Source organism: Dioscorea cayenensis, chromosome 10 (assembly GCF_009730915.1).
Source record: "Dioscorea cayenensis subsp. rotundata cultivar TDr96_F1 chromosome 10, TDr96_F1_v2_PseudoChromosome.rev07_lg8_w22 25.fasta, whole genome shotgun sequence".
Lineage (NCBI taxonomy): Eukaryota > Viridiplantae > Streptophyta > Magnoliopsida > Dioscoreales > Dioscoreaceae > Dioscorea > Dioscorea cayenensis.
Genome location: NC_052480.1, coordinates 656,577 through 676,765, shown reverse-complemented (window position 1 = coordinate 676,765; position 20,189 = coordinate 656,577). Strand labels below are relative to the sequence as shown.

Here is a 20,189-nt window from a genome sequence, read left to right as displayed (position 1 = left end):
TTTGTTCAATCACGGCTGAATCTTTTAACTTTTTAATCTTATTTTTTTCCGGTTCAATGATCTAATTTGATTTTGATTACTTATATTATCTCATCAAGATTGGATGAGCTTATCCTATCTCAGCACAAGTTTTAGATGAGCTTGCTTAACTATGATCGGCATTAAAAACTTTGAGATAAATAAAAATAAATAAAATAAAATAAAATACTTTTTTTAAAAATAGAGAAATACTTTTATATAAGAGAATAATAGTTTATTCATGCCTTTTGAACATCTATGTTTTCTGATTATGTTTGCTTCTATTCTGTACTGCTATTCTTTTCTATTTTTTTATTAATAAATACATAGTTTATTTCTTCTTTTTATATATATATATATATAATAATAATAATAATTTATATAAAAACTATAGCTTATTTCCCTCTCAAACTAATGGGGCAGTTTTTAAAGGGATGGTTGAGAAAGGGTGGCTTGTCAGTATTTATAAAGATATTTTAAAAAAAAAAACGAGAGAAAAACATGGTATTCTCTGTGGTTTTCATATTTATCATAGATTAAAAAAAATTGGTTAAAATTAATGGATAATTTAAATTTTATAAAATTCATATTAATTTTTTAAAATTATTTTTATTTAAAAAATATTTTAAAAAATATATAATTGAATATAATTTATTAAAAATTATAAAATATATTAAATATAAAAAAAATTGAATTTTTTTTATAATATTTCACAAATTTTTTAAATAGATAATTACAAAACTTTTAAAATAGAGCTGGTAAAATTGAAGATAATATTTAGCTAAATAATCACACTTATTACTTTCAAATTTATTAACAAGATCAATAATAAAAAAACTTTTAAAACAGAGTTTTTTTGTTTTTTTTTTAATATCTGTTGAGGATTATCACACCGCTGGTATTGTGTCCCTTTTAACCTGTTGGTTCTTATTATTGCTAGTTTGTCATCTTCTTGTTTTGTTATTTGTTTGCTTATTTGTTTGTTCGTTTTGTTCACTATAAGCGGTTCCATTTTTTCTAATAAATATGTGATTTATCTATTTTAAAAAAAAAAACAATAATAGTTGAGTCTTTGCTTGTTAAAACGCTTTATAAATTTCGTGAGTACTTTTATGTTCTCTTCTTTATTAATAAATTGGTGGTTTATCCACTTTATTAAAAAAAAAAAACACGCTTTATAAACAGTGAAAGTGTATGCATAGATACTGCCCCGCACTTGCTGTTCAAGATTTGTGCATGCGTGTTAAGATATCTGAATGATAAGCACATGCAGCTTAATTTGTGACTAGTTTTATTTTGTTTAGATATTTTTCAACAAACTCCAGCTTAGCTTATGTTATCTTGAATCCCTTCTGCCACTCTCAATCATGGCTTCCCTTGCCTGTTTGTTCATCCTTTGCTGTCTGCTAGCTTTGACTAGTTTTCAGTCTTCTTCATCTCCAGCATCTCCATCACCTGAAAACTATTCCATTGGAGATCTCACCCATGAGCTCTTAGACTCAGCTCTAAGTCCTGGTTTTTTCCACTGGTTAAAGAGTACAAGGAGGAGCATTCACCACCACCCTGAACTGGCTTTCCAGGAACTCCACACCAGCCAACTTATAAGAAGAGAGCTTGATGTCCTTGGTGTGCAATACTCATGGCCTGTGGCCAGAACTGGAGTTGTTGCTTCCATTGGTTCTGGTCTCAAACCTTTCTTTGCTCTCAGAGCAGAGATGGATGCTCTTCCTTTGCAGGTATAAGATGTAAACCTTTTCATTCATTTGATATATGAGCAAAATCAATTTTATTTGGTCTTTGGAACTGATGTTTGATTTGTAGGAGTTGGTGGATTGGGAGCACAAGAGCAAACACAATGGAAAGATGCATGCTTGTGGTCATGATGCTCATGTGTCAATGCTTCTTGGAGCTGCTAAGTTGCTTCAAGAACGAGAGCATGAACTCAAGGTAAAAAGCTCTTTATTAAAGCTTCAATCTTTTGTCTTTATATCTTATTTTTCTCTAGGATTTTGTTAGGGTACTGTGAAGCTTGTTTTCCAACCAGCTGAAGAAGGTCTTGCTGGTGCTTATCATGTATTGCAAGAAGGTGTTCTTGATGAGGTGTCTGCCATGTTTACACTTCATGTTGACACTGTGCTTCCAACAGGTGTCATTGCTTCCAGACCAGGGCCTCTTCTTGCTGCCTCTTCTAGATTTATGGTTAGAATTCAAGGCAATGGCACCAGAGATCCCATACTTGCTGTCTCTTTTGTTATCCAGGCGCTTCAGTTGTTAGTCTCTCGAGAAACCAATCCTCTTGAAGGCAGAGTAAGTCTCAGTGATTGTATTTAAAGTTTATATTCATAACTTCAGCCACATTGCTAATTTCTAGTTCATCTGCTTCATAAGGTTGTATCTGTTACCTTTGTGAAATCAGTAAGGGATTCAGTTGATTTAGGAGGTACTTTAAGGAGTATGACAAGTGAAGGTCTCATTTACTTATCAAAGAGAATCAAAGAGGTAATTTAAACTCAGTTTCAGAAAGATAACTTTCAAAACTCAATGCTGATATGTGTCTCATAGTCCTGGTTTTACTATTGAAAAACAGATCATAGAACTCCAGTCTGCCGTTCTTGGTTGCACTGCCGAGATAGACTTTATGGAGAAGGAAAGAATACCGTATCCGGCGACTGCCAATGATGATGAAATATATATGCTTGGGAAGATGGTAGGAGAGAGTATGTTTGGGGAAGATAATGTGCACTTGAGCTCAATGTGTATGGCAGCAGATGATTTTGGTTTTTACTCCCAGAAGATGGCCACTGCATACTTCTCTATTGGAATAAAAAATGAGACATTGGGCTCATCTCATCCTTTGCACTCTCCACACTTTTTCCTTGATGAGCAGGCTCTTCCCATTGGTGCTGCTTTTCAAGCTGCTGTTGCAATTATGCATTTAAATCACCATGTCTCTTTTCTTCAGTCCTGAATTAATTGTTTTTCCAGAGATTATCATTTTCAATGAATAAATGTTGGAGATATTCCTTGTCTTTTGGATTTTCCTCTTTGCATGTAGATATGAATCATAAGATCAAGAAAGTCCACTCTTTCTTTGTTTCTTCTTCAGTCCAGGTATTGCTTTCTTATCTTCTTCATTTATCTTCATTGTAATCTACACTCTTGATAGGCATAGATGGTCACCTAATTTTCATGACTTCTAAGAAACAGACAAGAGATGGGTTGAAGTTGGAAAACCTCTTCTGTTCTTCATGATCATATTATGGTATTTATCTCCTCATGAACTGAAGATCATCTTTTTAGGAAAATCTCAGTTGTCAGCAGGCTTCCTTCCAAGTCAAACCAAACAAAGATCTTGAAGAAAACATTTCTTCATCTATCAATTATGTACAGAGGATTGTCTAGGTAGGACTCAAGAATTAAGGAAGAAACTCTGATTTTAGGTGAGAAATCATGGTACTAGATTATTGGGATTTACAATAAATGAGGTGAATAATTATTCTCAAAATTACTTGGAATAAATGAAAATTACAGCTCATGCCAACAATTCTAGCCAACCTTACCAACTCTACAGACCCTTACTCAAAAGTCTCAGGTAGTGTTTTTCTTGCTCATCTCATTATACAACAATGATAGTTTTATCAAACAACAAGAAGATGGAATCCCCTGTTAGAGTCATCGTGTTCTCATTGTTCTTTATGCTGTCTATATTCCCCTTCTCCATTGCAGTGAGGAGTTTTGGAAATTCTTATCTACATCACCATTCCAGTGAGTCTTTGTTTTCAAGTGACAGTTCTTATGAGGTGAAGTACTTCACACAAATCCTTGATCATTTCAACTTCCATCCGAAAAGCTATGATACATTCCAGCAGAGATATCTTGTTAATGATACTCATTGGGGTGGTGCCAAGGAGGCAGCGCCAATCTTTGTTTATACTGGAAATGAGGGTAATATCACTTGGTTTGCACAAAATACAGGTTTTATGTTTGACATTGCACCACATTTCCATGCCCTCCTTGTCTTCATCGAGGTCTGTTTCTTCTCTTTCGATGCTTCGATTCATGCATGCAGGTCCCTTCAAAGCTGATGATAAGTGAGTTGGTGTGACTAATATATAGAATTTTGCATGTTGTTCAGCATAGGTATTATGGGGATTCCATTCCCTTTGGTGATACAGAGGTTGCATATAGCAATGCCACTACTCTTGGGTATTTGAGCTCGACACAGGCCCTTGCTGACTACGCAACCTTAATAATTGATCTAAAGAAAAATTTGACTGCTGAACAATCGCCGGTTATTGTTTTTGGAGGTTCTTATGGAGGAAGTAAGGATGATCATGTACCTTAGTGATTAATTACTATGCTTGAGATCTTGAGAATGCAACTCTAAATCTTTTCTTCCGGCTTTTGGTTGCAGTGTTGGCTGCATGGTTTAGGCTGAAGTATCCTCATGTGGCTATCGGAGCCTTGGCATCTTCATCTCCAATTCTCCAGTTTGATGACATTATTTCTCCGTATGCCTTCAATGATGTTATCACAAAAGACTACAAGGTCTCTTTCTTTCAGACAGATATCAAATGAGCATCACCGGTTGTGAGTAATTAATTCTATTCACTGTTTTGTTATAGAGTGAGAGTGAAAGCTGTTACAGAACAATAAAAGGTTCATGGAAGGAGATTGATGAGGCCTTCACTCGAACGGGTGGACTTGAGGAGCTTGAGAAATCATTTCATATATGCAAGTAGGAATGCAATATTTTGACTGTATTTTGCTTAGCTCGATCAAAGATTGTTAATGAGTTTCTTTGTTCAGAGACCAAGTACAAAATGAATGGTTAAGGTCATGGATTCAGACTGCAATTGTATATGCGGCAATGACAGACTATCCTACAGAATCAAACTTCTTGCAACCTCTCCCAGCTTATCCAGTGAGACAGGTACATCCTCAACTATTTCTAATACAAAACATGCAATTCAGTGAACATATAAGTTGAATACATAATATGTGCCTCAGATGTGCAAGGCCATAGATGATCCTAAAGCAGGCAACAACACATTTGCAAAACTTTACGGTGCTATGAACATCTATTATAATTACAGTGGAACAAAACCATGCTTAAATCTCAGTGATTCTATTTTTCATGGAATGGATGGATGGTATTGGCAGGTACCTGAACACACACCTCTGTCATCAACTTGATGTTTTCAATTATCAATTGAATGCTTGTTTTCCTAATTGAGATTATGGCAATGCTTTGCATATTTCTAATAATGCAGTCTTGCACTGAAATGATTTTGCCAACTCAAGGAAACAATGAGAACAGCATATTTCCGGCCTCTACCTACAATTACACAAGCATAGCTTCAGAATGCAAAGTTGAGAATGGTGTTCCCCCGAGGCCACATTGGATCACAACAGAGTTTGGTGGTCATGTGAGTCCATTTATAAGAACATTCATCAAACATTGCAATGTCTGTGTTAAATCTTGTGACAAATTAAACCATGTCTTGCTTGTTTGTGACAGGATATCAAAAGGGTATTGAAGCGATTCGGTAGCAATATCATCTTCTTCAATGGCTTAAGGGATCCATGGAGTGCTGGAGGGTAAATTTCAATCTTAATTCTCTATCCGATGGCTTATACTGATCATCACTGGTTACTGTTTCAGTGTATTGGAGTCTATTTCGGAGAGCATTGTAGCCATAGTCTCAGCTCAAGGTCAGTGGCCAACATTTCCCTCGAGTTTTTCGTATTCTTTACCATCAAAATTGATACATAATTTACAACAGGGGCTCACCACGTCGATCTCCGATTCGCAAACAATGATGATCCTAAATGGCTTAAAGATGTCCGGGAAAAAGAAATTCAGATAATGAACAAGTGGCTTCAAGAGTATTACACAGTAACTAATTAGAGTTGCTCTAATCTTCTTCTTTTCTTATCAAATTTTCATGTTGTCTTAAATAAACTTATTTAAATAAAAAAAGAGAACAATGTCTGAAACATAAACATTGCATTAAAATGAGCAAAACAGAATAGAAATGCAAGTTCTGAAGTTTCTATACAGAGTAGTTATATGCTACAGTAGATAATAAGGCTACACAATCTTAGTACAAATTCAGAAATATTCTTCAGATCTTCCCTTGAATCCAATCTGGCCAAATGTGAGGCAAAGGAAAAGTCCAATGTGCCAAGTGATCATCCACAACCTAAAAATTACATTTAAAAATAAAAAAAAAATTAAGTTATCAATTCAATCTATACCAATGAACATAAACAATGTATGAATGAAGTGTGTTTTATAAGTACAAACCAGAAGGGAGAAGTGAGAGCAGGGCCAGTAGGCCAGTGAGCAAGCTCTTCTCCAATGCTCTGAAAGAAGAGCCCTGTTAAACTGTTTCCATTGATCGCCGGAATGCTCGACGGCGCAAGCCATCCGATCAACCCGAAACCAATCACATTAAGATCCGTCCGCAACCAATCCCTCTCAAAGCTGGTTTTCATTCACCCAGTTTCATACATCAGACAACTACCATGCATTTAGAAACTATATATATATATTCATGTATATATATCAGCTTACCAAGTGAACCTTCCACCAGATGTCACCTTCTGGCTTAGAGGGTTTCTTGCAGCTCTCTGAGACTTTATAAAACCTATATATAATATATATATATATATATATATTAGAAATGTGTATATATGCATGCATGCATGTATGAAAATAGATTATGATTACCAGAGGAGAGAGATGATGGTTTGTGAGAAGAGGAGAGAGAAGGAAGACCCAAGCCTGCAATGCTGGATGTAGCCATGGCTGCCATCTTCTTCTTCTTCTTGTTGTTGCTAAGTATGTGTCTGAAAACAATGGGTCTGCTATGAATGTAGTTTTGAAGCAAAGAGGAGAGATTTTCTCCACCATGGATTCAAGTTTGTGATCTTGATTAGCTTGTGTGGATTGTGTGGATCATATAAGCCAATGAATGAGGGACACATGGATGTCTTTTATGGATAGGATAAGTCATGCTACTAAAAATTAATACTTTTTTTTTTGTCACATTGTTTACCAAGTTCCAAGAAATAATAATTAGTTCCTACCCTTTGCTTTCCCTAGATAAACAAAAGCATGCATGTGTTTTCCTATCTCCAAACAATAAGATAGTAACAAAGAAAGGTTTTGCATGTGAAGTTAAAAAGAAGAGGCAACATGCATGAACATTGAAGATGAGATTAGGGGTTGGTTTGCTGAAAGGGCTACAAGAGTGCATTATTTAATTGTGATGAAGTAGAGCAGGTGGCTGGCATGATGATGATGAATGTACAGAACAGAGGACTGAGTTTGCACAGGTCAGCAGTCAGGGACTCAGGGGGTCTTCATTGGATAAGATCTTTATATTCTTTTCTTCTCTTTCTTAGCTATACATACATATGATCTGTTTCTTCATTGGGAACTCTGCAAGGGATCTTTGCAACAGTTCACATATACTACATTTGCAGACTTGCAGTAATTGTAATTGTATATGGTTTTTGCAGCACTTGTAATAATTTCTTTCACTTAATAATATGAGTGAACAAATCAATTATTTTAATGGGAACACTAAAAGAAGTGAAGGACAGTGGTATTTTTTTCCTTCTTGCTAATTAATGCTTCTGAAAGTGCATTACCATGACCTTCATGTTCAATTTGAATTTTGAATCCAAATATTATATATATATATATATATATATATGAAACAATTTGAACCACCAGTTAATTAGAAGAGGAGGGAATTTAAGTTAAATGACTTTCTGGTTGTCTCTGAAGCAGTGTGTACCTCATACAAACGTGTCTCACTGACACAACTACACACAACCTCTGTGGATGGTCCTGATGAAGCCACAAACACAAACACACAGACACCTACACATGATCATCAAGCTCTCACTAAAATATACCAATCTTTAGCAACTTTAAACCCCCATGATTCTTCCTGTCCACACTCACATGTTGAGATCAATGAATCAGCCTCCCTCTTCTGCCCTTTCTCTCCACACACACACACCTTGTCATTTTCTCTCCCTGCAACCAAAATTTCACTTCATAGAGTATAAATGCAGACCTATACATCATCAAGATTCTCCACCACAATAGTAGTAGTTCAAAGGCCTCTCTTTTATACCACTTGATCATCATCTCCCCTCAACCACCACCATCTCATTGGGAGTTTAGACATATCACATCATCATCATCAACAACAACAACAACAACAACAACAACAATGGAAGAGATCAAAGAAGCCATGTTTGAGAAACCATTAACTCCAAGTGATGTAGGGAAGCTCAACAGGCTAGTGATTCCAAAACAACATGCAGAGAAATACTTCCCACTTGCTAACAATGATTCCTCAGCTGAGGAAAAGGGTTTGTTGTTGAACTTTGAGGATGAGCTTGGCAAGCCATGGAGGTTTAGGTACTCTTACTGGACAAGCAGTCAGAGCTATGTACTTACTAAGGGATGGAGTCGGTATGTTAAAGAGAAGAAACTCGATGCCGGAGATGTTGTGCTCTTTGAGCGCACCGTCGCCGGTGACCGTTTCTTTATCGGTTGGCGACGAAGACGTACTTCACCGGATAATATTATTTCACGTGCATGGACTCATGATACTTCTCCTTATTTCTTTCAAAGAGGTATTATAAATCTCATGCATTCTTATCAAACTTTTTTTTTTTGGGTTGAATTAAACTGAGATAATATATATATATATATATATATATATATATATATGTTGTTGTTGTTATTGTGACAGTGCCGAAGAGATTGAGATTGTTTGGAGTGAACTTAGAGTGCATGCCGGAGCAGCAAACGGAGCCGGAGATGATTCACAGTTCAGCATGCTTCATGAGAGAGAATCCTCACTTGTGAAGCAAGAATGAAAAATTAAGGTTAAAATAATAATAATAATAATAAATTTAAAATCTCCACTTCCTCACTTTCAGAACTTTCACTTTAGAGAGATGTGTGGGACCATGAATTCTGTAATCCAAGTTACCCACCTACTTCCTTTTTTTCCATCATGTATATCTTTTTTCTCTTTAATTTGTGTGATCAGATTTCAATATTTCATGAAGAGAATGAAAGAAAAGATTTTACATTTGAGGATTTGTTTGTCTTTAATTTGCTTTAAGTTTCACTCTTATTTTGGCTTTCATTTAAACAAAGAGTGCATGAGAGTTGTTACTGAGTTTGACTCATGAGTAAAAGAGTTGATAGAGAGTTTGATCAGAAGAATTGAGAGAATGGTTAAATGAAATGAACCAAATCATAAAGCAGATCTCTTGTCTGGTAGTAAACAAATGAGAGCATGTGCAAAGGTACCTTCTCCAGGTTAATGCTCCAAAGAGTTTTAAAATTAAGCAATTTGCACACTCATGAGAACTCCAATGACAACTTTATATGACATAGAATCTATAAAATGAATAACCAGACTATTTGAACCTGTGTATGCTTTCATGAGGACCACTTTGATTTTGTTTATTTATTTATTTATTTATTTATTTATTTATTTAATTTGTTATACCTAGAGTAGCAACCAAGAGGAGCTTTAATTAGCTTGTCTAAGGACAGAATGATGATTGTGAGTGAAAAGATGATGGCACTATACAAGTTATCAGAGTAACTATTCATGTTTGTCTGATTATATATATGAATGTGTCCTAATTTTATTATAGGTTTAGCTAGGTAGGGAAGTTCAAAACATACAAAAGAGTGACAAAGGTTAGGAGCCCATCAAATCTATGTAATTGGGATAGAATGAAGCTCATGGACTGCACTGTTTTTAATAAAAAAATAGATAAACTACAATTTATTGAACTTATAGAACACGAAACAAAAAATAGTTAGAGACCCACAAAATTGAGGTTTTTTAATTGCGGGACGGCTTCTTTTAGTTTAGTTTTTTTTTTTCTCCAAGAATCTAAACAACCATCATATAATTAGTTTTTATAATAATTTTAAAAAAAAATAGGGCAAATTCATTGAAAATACTATCATTAAGTTGTAATCAAATATTTCAACAAATTGCCCAAATTAAAAGATTTCCAAGACCGTGTATACTGATGTCACCCTGGGAGGACCAAACCTACTTTATCCTGTTGTTTTAGCTATTAAGTGTCCAGTTCTTCTGCTCATTGAGAACTTCTCCTTTGAATTTTCCATGTTCAAGTCTTAATTTTAAAGATAAAATTAGGTTCAAAACAGAGGAAACATTATCCTTTCATGTCCTCAATTTTAGCATAAATTTCAGTAAACCATGCTCTCAACCTCAAACAGATACTCAAATGCAACTTAAACCAATTATGGGTGTCCACAAAATGGAGTCCATGGGCTTTGAAAACCAAGTCCATAACTGAAAAAGGTGGAGTGTATTGTTCATCTGACTCTATCATGAGAAATTGACTTTCTTAACATAGTGTAGTGGGAATAAAAGAAAATTGCCTACACTTCCATAATCACCAGTTTTAGTACCTACATTCTAGGACCAGTTGTTATTTTCATAGGTTCATAGTTCATATCATATCAATAACAAGTCTCTTTCTCATTATCTGTTCATTTCTGCGTAGTGCTTATTATCTATTTGCTTTTCTTCTCCATCTACTGTTTTTACAACTTCTCAAATTAGAACAAAATTATTCCATAAATGTATATTACTGCACTGAATAGTTTCTATAACTTTAATAGCACGCCAAGTTCACTTTATAGAGCACATTTAGAAATCTCTCTTCTGTCTCTTTCTCATCATGTTATTCATCATTTATCTACTCATCTTTTTTGTTTCTATTCCTGTATTTATTCTTTCATATCATCCCATTAAAAGTTCTTTCACACATATAATGTTTAATTTTGTATAGAAGATATCATAGTTTGCATAACTAGAAATACACAGAGTTCACTTTAAAGTGTGTATAATTAACATGTATGTCATAAAAAGGAAAACTAAATAAGAATGCAGCACATGCATGTTCCAAAGCATCAGATACACAAGAAGGAGAAGAGAGCAAGAAGAATCTCTGACAGGAAAGTAATTAAGCATCAAACAAAAGCCAGTTCATCAGAAACTAAGCTGGCCACAGGAAAAAACTCAAATAATCTCGGCAGAGCCATCTGCATGCTCTGCATATTCTCTTTGACAAAGAAGATATGGTGATACATATCAAATCATGTACCAACTTGGTTTGGACTTGGTTCAGTAACATGGAATCCACTCAACCAAGTGGCCAAACATAGCAAGGGATTATCCTCAAACGTTTTCATTGCTTCCGTGGTCCATCCCTAATCACCTCCACTCTTAATGTTTCAAGAGATTTTGTGGAATAAAGGAATCAATACTGCATAAAAACTGAAGGGCCTGAGTAGTCAAGCTTTTTTGCACTATTTGCCATTGTAACCACAAAAAAAAGGTAAGGTGTTCTCTAGTGACATTATATAAATGTTCCAACCTTTACAGAAAAAAAACAGACAGATTTGATTGTGATGTAATATTATGTGTGTGTATAAATGTGTGTGTGTGTGTGTGTGTGTGTGTCATTTATATATAAGAAAAGAATAAGATTCTTAAGAAGACAAGAAGGAAGGCGCGGAGAACCCGGAGAAGCATTCTTCTAGCATACCATTGGTGGATAAAAGCTTCTTTCCAAGCACCAACAATGGTGTGTTTGGTTGGTTGACTTTAATATCTTCTTTTTTCTCACCCATTGTTTCTGTCTCTCATCTTATCATCATCAGTAATGCAGCAGCATTGAGACACAGGACAAAAAAAGTGCATGATTTTCTATTCCAGGTTGGTCTAAACTGTATTTTTCTTCTGTAAGAAAAGATAAAATGATTCATACTCCACATAATAATTATCATGCTCAAGTGCTCTTAATGGAGTTCTGTTGCATTTCTCTTTTTTTTTTTCCGACAAACTTAATTTATCAAACAAGTTGACCCAAAATTCATTTAGAAATAACAAACCAAACTACATGTTAAACATTGTATATATACATATCACCTTTTTTTACTGTTACATTGACACTTTTGCCAGTTAGCATTTCTTAGACTCTCAATCAATAGGAAGAGAACAAAAAGAAAAAAATTTTACACCTTGAGAGAGCCAGCATCATTTGTATCATCAAATTGGCTTGTATTAAGATGATGACCATTTTCCTCTGCATCAAAGCTAGCATGCACACTGTAGAGGACATAAACAAGAACAGCGAGGGCCGAAAAGAACCCAAATCGAACATAAGATTGTCTGTCAAGAGAGCCTAAAAGAAACACATTGAGAGCAATGGATCCTGATGGTATCCATGGCATAAATGGCACTCCCCAGAACTCAGGCTTTCTGGCCTGAGGCACCAGCAAATGAAATGCTTGCATGACAACAATGGCAGCCACAATGCACCCTCCAAGAAGCACTGCTTTTGTTCTTCCTGCTGCACTAAATTGCCAGATCAGAGTGAATATTACTGAAATCGTCGAAAAGCAGACGAGAAATGTAATCGTCGGCACCGGATTTGTCGATCCAATGACGACGTATCGCCGGTAAATCACAGCATTGGCAACCATGTAGAACACAAACAACGTGCCAATGCACACCAGGTTCAGTAACACATTCAGGTCAGTGAACAAAGCAATGCTGGCTGTGAACACTCCTGAAAACATAACAATCAAACAATATTAATTGATTTAAATATCTAATTGTTTGTGATATGATTATATAAATGAGTAGAAGAATAAGAATACCGAGAAATGCAGAGGCGTTGACCGGGGTGGATGTGGATGGGTTGACCCGGGCTAACCAGACAGGGACAACATTGGACCGGGCTATGACACAGAGATAACGGGCCTGGCCCAACATGGAGACTAATAATGACGTCAGAATGCCAAAACTGGCCCCCACACCGATCACCCTCGAGACCCAACCCCAGCCGTCGGATCCACTGAACGCGGCGGAGAATGGCGCCTCCGTGTCCATCTGATCATCATCATCATCATCATCATCATCAAAAAACAAAGCAAACAGATCAGACGGTGGTTATTCACTGACAGCGATCACAACATATACGTATAACAAAGTCCATGATTTCTAAAATCGGTAATGCACCCGCCACCCGGAAAAAAGACCCATAAAAAGAAACTTCGGATTGTATCACGGGACCCGCATGTCGTTAAAGAGAGACAAAACGAAAGCGGGTCCCACCCACTGATTGCAAACGGTTTCAACTTTCAACCCAAAGATCCGAATCCGATATGGATAAACGGGTTCGGATTCATTAACGGGTTTTTACGCGGGTAGGATCCGAGAAGATGAGGATACTCACAGCGTCGTAAGGGACGATCATGGACATGGAGGCGGCCATGAGACAGTAGAGAAGGGAGACGACGGCGACGGAGCCGGAGACGCCGATGGGTATATCACGGGCGGGGTTTTTCACCTCCTCGGCCATGGTTGATACGGCGTCGTATCCAATGTAGCTCAGGTACACCATGGAAGCGCCGACGAACACGCCGGAGATGCCGTAAGGGAAGAAGCCGCCGTTGTTCTTGGCTGGATCGGCAGGGTGAGTGAAGTTCTTGAAGGAACCTCGCCAGAATCCCATGATTATTATGAAAAAGATGAAAGCGAGATGGATTCCGGTGAGGATCATGTTCAGCACCGAGCTCTCTTTTGTGCTGAGATTTAGTTTAAAAGTAAAAAAAAAGATGAACTTTTTGGGAGTCAAATGGAAGGGAATGAAATCTTTTTGGGAGGAATCGAATAAAGATTGAATTTTTATATGGATTGGATTGGATTTGGACCTGTGGCAAATGCAGAGAGAGATGAGGAGAACGACGGCGAGGGCGAGGAGGTCGATGTGGTTGAAACCTTCCGGCAAGCCGGCGACGGTGATTCTCCATTTCTCGGTGGTGGCGACTCCAATGGCGGTTCCTAAGTAAGCGGTGAAGCTCCGAGCAACGGCGGCGTTGGAGAACACGTACTCCATTACCAAGTTCGCTCCGGTGAGAAACGCCGCAAATTCCCCTAAAAAAACACATTAATAAAAAATTATATATATAATTTCTAAAAAATAATAATAATTTGAGAAGATGATTGATGGTTTGCAGGCCCCATGGATTAGAAAAAAAATAAAAAAAAATAAAAAAATAAAAGAATCACCGAAAGTGACACGAAGGTAACTAAAAGCACCGCCGGCGACGGGCATATCAACGGCGAACTCAGTGTAACAGAAAGCAGAAAGAAGGGCGCAAAGGCCAGCAATGACGTAAGAGACAATAACAGCAGGGCCAGCGTAGAGACGAGCAGCGCGTCCAGTGGAGACAAAGACGCCAGCACCAACCATGCCACCGAGGCCAAAACCGATAAGGTCAGGCCAGCGAAGTGTTCTCGCCATGTCAGAACCAGACCGAGCTCGAACTCGGCTCATCTCTTCATGTGTAGTCGTCACCGACGTTGCTCGTTGAGCAAGTCGCCGAGGTGTGTCTCTGAGCGCTCGAAAGTAAGCAGTAGAAGTAGAGAAAGAGGAGACGCTGGTTGGTTCCTTCATCTTGTCCATCTCTCTCTCTCTCTCTCTGTGTGTGTTGTGTGTGGGGACTGTGTGTGTGTGTGTGTGAGAGAGAGAGAGATGGAAAAAGTAGATAAGCTTTTGGGGGATGGTGAGGGAGAAGAAGAGAAGCGTGAAGGTGATTATAAAGGTGGTGGAGGAGGATGTGCGTGAAGATAACGGAGAGAAAAAGCATGACAGAGAGAAAGTGAGGGATTTGGGAATGGAGATTGAAACGGCCCACTTAATTCTTGCCAGAATTAGAAGCTGTTTTTATTTTTCTATTTTTATTTTTTTTTCTATTTTTTGTTTATTTATTTGATTAATTAAATGGGTAGAAAAATCCTTCTTTGTTTGACTGAAACGATCTTTGTTGTCTATTGGTAAATTTCATCTCTTGAGTTGATCCGCCCGATGATCTTTCATGCCGACCCACACACATTCACCTTGCATAGGACATATGGATGTAAGTGGGGTAGGGTGGGATGAAGAATGGGATCTCCGTACCCATTTCTACTTTTTATGGGGCGGGGATTACCCGCGCGGGGGAGAAATTATCCCCATTCACTCTCCCATTGGGTCGGGAATCTCCGCCCCCACCAATTTTTTTTATTACATAAAATTCTAATAATATTATATATCAAATATATATATATATATATTAAAAGTAGAAAACCTATTCAACAATTGTCAATTTCTCATAAAAATTTTACCAATATTATTTTAATAATATTAAAATATTTATAACATAACACTAAATTATATTATGTTAAACTAATTTTTATTATTTTATCTCATAAAATATAATAAAATTTATTTTATAAAAATATTATATTTTTGAAGTTGATAAATAGTTTATTTTATTTAATCTTAATTTTACCTTAATTTTTATAGAAAATAAATAAAATTATTAATTTTTTTAAAAAAAATTCATATATATTTGTATTACTTAAAGTCTAAAAATCTAAAACAGTATTAATAAATACTAGAAATATATTTTTTTGAAACCCACATATTTGGTCCTTATAATCTTATATTCATATTAAATTATTTTAAAAAAATAAATAACTAATCATATGAGTTATTTTTAATATATATATATATATATATATATATATATATATATATATATATATATATATATATAATTATTATTATTATTATTAAAAATCGGGGAATTTCTGTTTTTCTAATAAATTTGTGATTTATTATTTTATTTAATAAAAAAATAGGTAGGAAGATTGAGGGGAAGGAATTAATGTTGAAAATTAAATGCATAGTAAATGCATTGCATCGCATTTGCGTGTGCTGATATGGTGAGGTTTATCTGATTCAGTTCGGTTTGTAGAGTATGTTTTAATATATATATATATTTTTAGTGCTTTTGTTTTATATATTGCGGGTGATACAGTGATAGTTCTGTTCATATTGATAAAGTGGTTATTAACGCATTATTATTATTTTTTAACAGTTTTTTCTTTTCTTTTTTTAAACCTTTTCATGTAATCTATTTTTTTATATATTTTTTTCTAATATGCACAAAATTATTTTTTTACACATTCTTGTGTTTTTATTTTATTATAAGCTGAGATTTAAATATGTGTTTTTAATAAAATATGAACATTTTAGTTAAAAAAAATTAGTGTTAATAAACTAAAGAAGTTATTGACATTTTTTTTATATATTTTAATTTTATGTTTGTTTTTAATATATAGATGATTTGTTTAAAATTTAATTTAATTCGATAAAATGTGAATAGACACTAGCGCATGTAGACAATAAATGGATTTAAACTAATTATAGTTATATTAATTTTGATTATTTTGAAATTTTAAAGTTAGTTTAAGCAAGTTTTTTTTTTTCTTCTAATTGAATTTGAAATGGGTTGTTTGGTGCTGACGAAAGTTTCCACGTGGTGTTCGAAAGTGTAAAAGGGTTTGAATTCTTGTGAAATCATTTATCAACAAAAGTTTTTAAAAATGACAGATATTTCACTAAACAGATATATTTAATGAAAAATAATTTGTTTTCATCAACTTGGATAGCATAATGGTATGATACCAAAGTATAAAGGGGAAGGCATGAGTTCAAATCTCTCCCCTAACAGTACTGTTCATCCAAGATTTTTATACTATTTTATACTGTACATATACTGTACATCCGGGATTCACTACTGTTCGATAGTGTTTATATTCATATAAAAAAGATGTTTGTCGTCTATTATTCCAAAAAAACTTGTCAAGCCACAAACCCGGTGTTTTTTTTAACAAGACTTTCATGTAATTGTTTATTAAAATAAATAAAAGCAAACTACAAAATTCACGTAAAATAAAACCATAACTGTTTATTAAATTTATAGTTACATTCCAGTTTATGCACTCCCAATTTTTTTTTTTTTTTAATGAACACATTTCTTATTTATTCGTTAAAAGAAAAAATTAGTTATTTATAAAAATCAGATATTTTTAAATTTGTGTTCATATGTACGCATTCCATTTGTATATCTAATTGCAATCAGTTGGGCAGAAGCAATAGTGTAGAATTCCAACTCATTATTTTGTAGTTGGAAGAAAAATTAAATATGAACTATACTAAAGTAATTTTATAAAATTAATTAAGAAATTATATTTATTTTTAATAATAATAAATATGTAATTTTGTTTCGTTCAGTCAAAAAAACAGACAGGAACCCATTATTAGCAGTTTGACTTGAAAGATTGATAAGCTTTATATACCTAATAAAACTTAAAATTCCAAAATTATTCTAATTTATAATTTTCTTAATAAAGTGAAATGCCAATTATTTGGAATAAACTAATAATACAATAAAGTTTTGTTCAAATAATAATAATAATAATACAATAAAGTCAAACTAATTTTATACATATTTATTTAAATTTATTAAAATATAACATCTTTCACAAAAGTTTGATTCTCCTTCAGTATTTTTTAAATAATAATAATCATATAAAAATAATTATTCTATTCGCATTAAAAAAATCACCAAAAATTAAGATCCAAATGAAAAAATATAAAAACATTAGAACATATTCTCTATTTAATTATAAAAATAAATTATAATTAAAAAACTTTTTACATAAAATATTAAGATAAATCAATGATTTTTTGGTCTATTGACTGTATGTCCTTGCCTAGGTGTTCCTATTCCTATAATATACTAGTTCGGTTCATTTTAACCAATTCATATTAATTAAGAAAGTCGATTAAAGCTAGTTGAAAATCTAAAATTTATAAAAAATCATATTATTTTTTTCATAATTATTCTTATTTAAAACATGATTTAATAAAATGTGTAGTTATATATTTCTCCATTTTTTTTACTTGTCCATTTTAACTAATTTATATGGATTAACAAAGTACGTGAAAGTTAGTTGAAAATTTAAAATTTATAAAAAACTATATTAACTTTCCAAAATTATTTTTATTTAAAATATGATTTAATAAAATGTGTAGTTGAATATATTTATTGGAAGTTATAGAAGTATATTAAATATTAAGGATAAATTTGAAAAAATAATTCTTAATGTTTTATAAATTTTTTAAATGAACAATTAAATAGAATAAAAAACAAACCCTAAAACGAGATAAGTAAGAAAAACTAGAGAGAGTCAGATTTATTGAAAAAGTAACCAATCTAAATAGTCTCCTATATTTTTATGTGTTTATGTTTTGCTCATCCCGCTTTAAAAAATTACAGACTTATAGTTTTTAGTTTTTGTTATAATTTAGTGACACAAATATATATATATATATTTTGACAAAGACGACAAGCATCAGAAACCAAGGACGTGCACGTGTGGGGGGAGCAAGGCTCAACGTTGACCCATATGCTCTCATCCTATGTAAGATATGAGATTCGATCTCGGGTACTCCACGAAACAGCGATCACATGTGACATATAGTAGCTCAAATATCAGCTCTATAAAAATATGTGTCACTTATTATGTTACATATAATTATTGTTAACGGTATATTTTCATGTGATTAAATTATTAAAAAAAATTAAAAAATAGAGAATAAAATCATAATTTTTTAAAATTATGTGACCGAAATTAAAAAATAATAAAGGACTATTTAAGTTGTTTTATGTTTTTTGAAAATTTTAAAAATACTTTAAAAATAAAATTTAAATCTTTTAAAAAAAAATATTTAATGTTTTCTCAAATTTTGAAAAGGCAAGGTAAAATTTTTTTTTTAAAAAAACATTAGAATAGGATAAGTAAAAAAAAAAAAACCGGTGGGGAGTAAAGAAGAATGTTGAAAACGGCAAGTCACGAGAGAGGGTGGAGATAAGAACGAAGGAATCGAAGAAAAAGAGGGGGAAAAAGCGAATGTCATGTTAGTAGGCGGCGTAGTATCGAATCTCGAGGTATTTAATGAATCACTTTTTTATTTTCCAAAAACACCCTCCCTTTATTTCTGAAATGACCTCCCTTACCACCTTCCTTTATATATATATATATAAATATAAATATAATAGATATACACAAACAGTTAATGATCTCTTCTTCTCTTTTCAGACACATTCATGAAGAACCAGATTATTAGTGCTACTCCCAATGAACTTAAAAAGAAAAAAATAATAAAAAATACTATTAATCAATGGATGAATAAATTCCATATTGGATAGAGATAGGGATAAGAGATAGAGATCAAAGTATTTATATATAAATAAATAAAGAAAGAGATGATTCAAGAATGTGATTGTTGGAAAGAGTGCATGTGTGGACTGCCAAAATGTCAGGGAAATAACAAGAGTGGATAAATGGGATGCTCTCTCATGCATGTTCTTATCCATTTTGTAGAGCTTTGAATGGATGGATATATATATAACCAGTTTTTCCTCTTTCCAATGACCTGACTTGACTTAACCAGCTAACCTCCTCCTCCTCCCTCTAATGCTGGAAACTATCTCTTTCTTATTCTAATTTCTAGGAGAGGTGATGAGCTGGAAAGTAATATAAATTTTTGGTCTAAATCACACACATATATATATATAATTATATATATCATTAGATTTAATGATAGCTGGAAGGTAATATAAATTTTTGATCAAAATCATATATATATATATAATTAGATTTAATGATATAGACAACGTTAGATATGCTTTTTTAAAAAAATAAAATCTCTTCTTATTGTTGTTGAACTGAAAAGTCGTGATATGATTCTTAATTAACTATCTTTGATACGGAAGTCTAAAACTTATTGTAGTTTTTATATATAATTTTTTTATTTTTATTTTTATCTTTTCATTACTAGTGGATATTTTTTTTTTTTATATATATTTTAGTCGGTTAGGTAACAGTTTGTGTGAGTCTTTATTTCTGATTCTAGCTATTTTGTCCCAATCAACTTGTACTCGTTGTTTTTTTAACAAATTATTATTAAAAAAAAAACTATTTTATGTTTGTGTGATATTAATTAGTTATTTATATGCTTATGCTTATATCATGGATATTGTTTGTTTGTTTATATTAAATAAGCATCTTTTCAAGCAATCTTGCATTGTGTTCATGTTGTTTATTTTTTATTTTATTTTTTTTTTGGGGAAGAGGAGCGGGGCAAACTCACTAAAGACCCAAGTACGT

The 20,189-nt window shown here is 33.5% G+C and overlaps 5 protein-coding genes across 7 annotated transcripts; 3 read left to right on the top strand and 2 right to left on the bottom strand.

Moving 5' to 3' along the window:
* The first annotated feature begins 1,251 nt into the window (after window positions 1–1,251).
* LOC120270979 (IAA-amino acid hydrolase ILR1-like 7) lies at window positions 1,252–3,143 on the top strand. Its single transcript, XM_039278067.1, has 5 exons — window positions 1,252–1,754; window positions 1,840–1,965; window positions 2,035–2,325; window positions 2,407–2,517; window positions 2,606–3,143. Exons 1-5 carry the CDS (start codon window positions 1,386–1,388, stop codon window positions 2,984–2,986), a joined length of 1,278 nt encoding a protein of 425 aa, XP_039134001.1. The 5' UTR covers window positions 1,252–1,385; the 3' UTR covers window positions 2,987–3,143.
* Window positions 3,144–3,598: 455 nt separating this feature from the next.
* LOC120270978 (lysosomal Pro-X carboxypeptidase-like) lies at window positions 3,599–6,185 on the top strand. The gene is made up of 10 exons (XM_039278066.1): window positions 3,599–4,046; window positions 4,154–4,340; window positions 4,433–4,566; window positions 4,644–4,756; window positions 4,828–4,951; window positions 5,029–5,181; window positions 5,292–5,447; window positions 5,540–5,619; window positions 5,684–5,733; window positions 5,805–6,185. Exons 1-10 carry the CDS (start codon window positions 3,645–3,647, stop codon window positions 5,927–5,929), a joined length of 1,524 nt encoding a protein of 507 aa, XP_039134000.1. The 5' UTR covers window positions 3,599–3,644; the 3' UTR covers window positions 5,930–6,185.
* On the bottom strand, window positions 6,010–6,913 carry LOC120270980 (photosystem I subunit O). The gene is made up of 4 exons (XM_039278068.1): window positions 6,755–6,913; window positions 6,599–6,671; window positions 6,329–6,508; window positions 6,010–6,224 (listed from the first exon to the last, which is right to left on the bottom strand). Exons 1-4 carry the CDS (start codon window positions 6,837–6,839, stop codon window positions 6,134–6,136), a joined length of 429 nt encoding a protein of 142 aa, XP_039134002.1. The 5' UTR covers window positions 6,840–6,913; the 3' UTR covers window positions 6,010–6,133.
* A 1,053-nt stretch (window positions 6,914–7,966) lies between these two features.
* Window positions 7,967–8,970, top strand: LOC120270894 (B3 domain-containing protein At2g36080-like). Its single transcript, XM_039277968.1, has 2 exons — window positions 7,967–8,682; window positions 8,802–8,970. The coding sequence occupies exons 1-2, from the start codon at window positions 8,274–8,276 to the stop codon at window positions 8,915–8,917; spliced, it is 525 nt and encodes a 174-aa protein (XP_039133902.1). The 5' UTR covers window positions 7,967–8,273; the 3' UTR covers window positions 8,918–8,970.
* A 3,029-nt stretch (window positions 8,971–11,999) lies between these two features.
* LOC120270893 (cationic amino acid transporter 7, chloroplastic-like) lies at window positions 12,000–14,756 on the bottom strand. Of its 3 annotated transcripts, none has more exons than XM_039277967.1 (5): window positions 14,223–14,755; window positions 13,835–14,057; window positions 13,357–13,708; window positions 12,779–13,010; window positions 12,000–12,687 (listed from the first exon to the last, which is right to left on the bottom strand). In XM_039277967.1, exons 1-5 carry the CDS (start codon window positions 14,587–14,589, stop codon window positions 12,131–12,133), a joined length of 1,731 nt encoding a protein of 576 aa, XP_039133901.1. In that variant the 5' UTR covers window positions 14,590–14,755; the 3' UTR covers window positions 12,000–12,130. The 3 variants fall into 3 exon arrangements, with proteins under 3 accessions (XP_039133901.1, XP_039133900.1, XP_039133899.1); XM_039277966.1 differs by having other exon boundaries at window positions 14,193–14,752; XM_039277965.1 differs by having other exon boundaries at window positions 13,357–14,057; window positions 14,193–14,756.
* Window positions 14,757–20,189: the final 5,433 nt, after the last annotated feature.

Coding starts and splice junctions, on each gene's coding strand:
- LOC120270979 (XM_039278067.1), top strand. CDS start 1,386: ATGGCTTCCCTTGCCTGTTTGTTCATCCTTTGCTGTCTGCTAGCTTTG. Junction 1,755..1,839: donor TGGATGCTCTTCCTTTGCAG/GTATAAGATGTA, acceptor TTTGATTTGTAG/GAGTTGGTGGATTGGGAGCA. Junction 2,518..2,605: donor TATCAAAGAGAATCAAAGAG/GTAATTTAAACT, acceptor ATTGAAAAACAG/ATCATAGAACTCCAGTCTGC.
- LOC120270978 (XM_039278066.1), top strand. CDS start 3,645: ATGATAGTTTTATCAAACAACAAGAAGATGGAATCCCCTGTTAGAGTC. Junction 4,757..4,827: donor AAATCATTTCATATATGCAA/GTAGGAATGCAA, acceptor TTCTTTGTTCAG/AGACCAAGTACAAAATGAAT. Junction 4,952..5,028: donor CAGCTTATCCAGTGAGACAG/GTACATCCTCAA, acceptor TATGTGCCTCAG/ATGTGCAAGGCCATAGATGA.
- LOC120270980 (XM_039278068.1), bottom strand. CDS start 6,839: ATGGCAGCCATGGCTACATCCAGCATTGCAGGCTTGGGTCTTCCTTCT. Junction 6,509..6,598: donor TCTGGTGGAAGGTTCACTTG/GTAAGCTGATAT, acceptor AATGAAAACCAG/CTTTGAGAGGGATTGGTTGC. Junction 6,225..6,328: donor GCTCTCACTTCTCCCTTCTG/GTTTGTACTTAT, acceptor TGTAATTTTTAG/GTTGTGGATGATCACTTGGC.
- LOC120270894 (XM_039277968.1), top strand. CDS start 8,274: ATGGAAGAGATCAAAGAAGCCATGTTTGAGAAACCATTAACTCCAAGT. Junction 8,683..8,801: donor TCCTTATTTCTTTCAAAGAG/GTATTATAAATC, acceptor TTATTGTGACAG/TGCCGAAGAGATTGAGATTG.
- LOC120270893 (XM_039277965.1), bottom strand. CDS start 14,589: ATGGACAAGATGAAGGAACCAACCAGCGTCTCCTCTTTCTCTACTTCT. Junction 14,058..14,192: donor TTACCTTCGTGTCACTTTCG/GTGATTCTTTTA, acceptor GTGTTTTTTTAG/GGGAATTTGCGGCGTTTCTC. Junction 12,688..12,778: donor CAACGCCTCTGCATTTCTCG/GTATTCTTATTC, acceptor TTATGTTTTCAG/GAGTGTTCACAGCCAGCATT.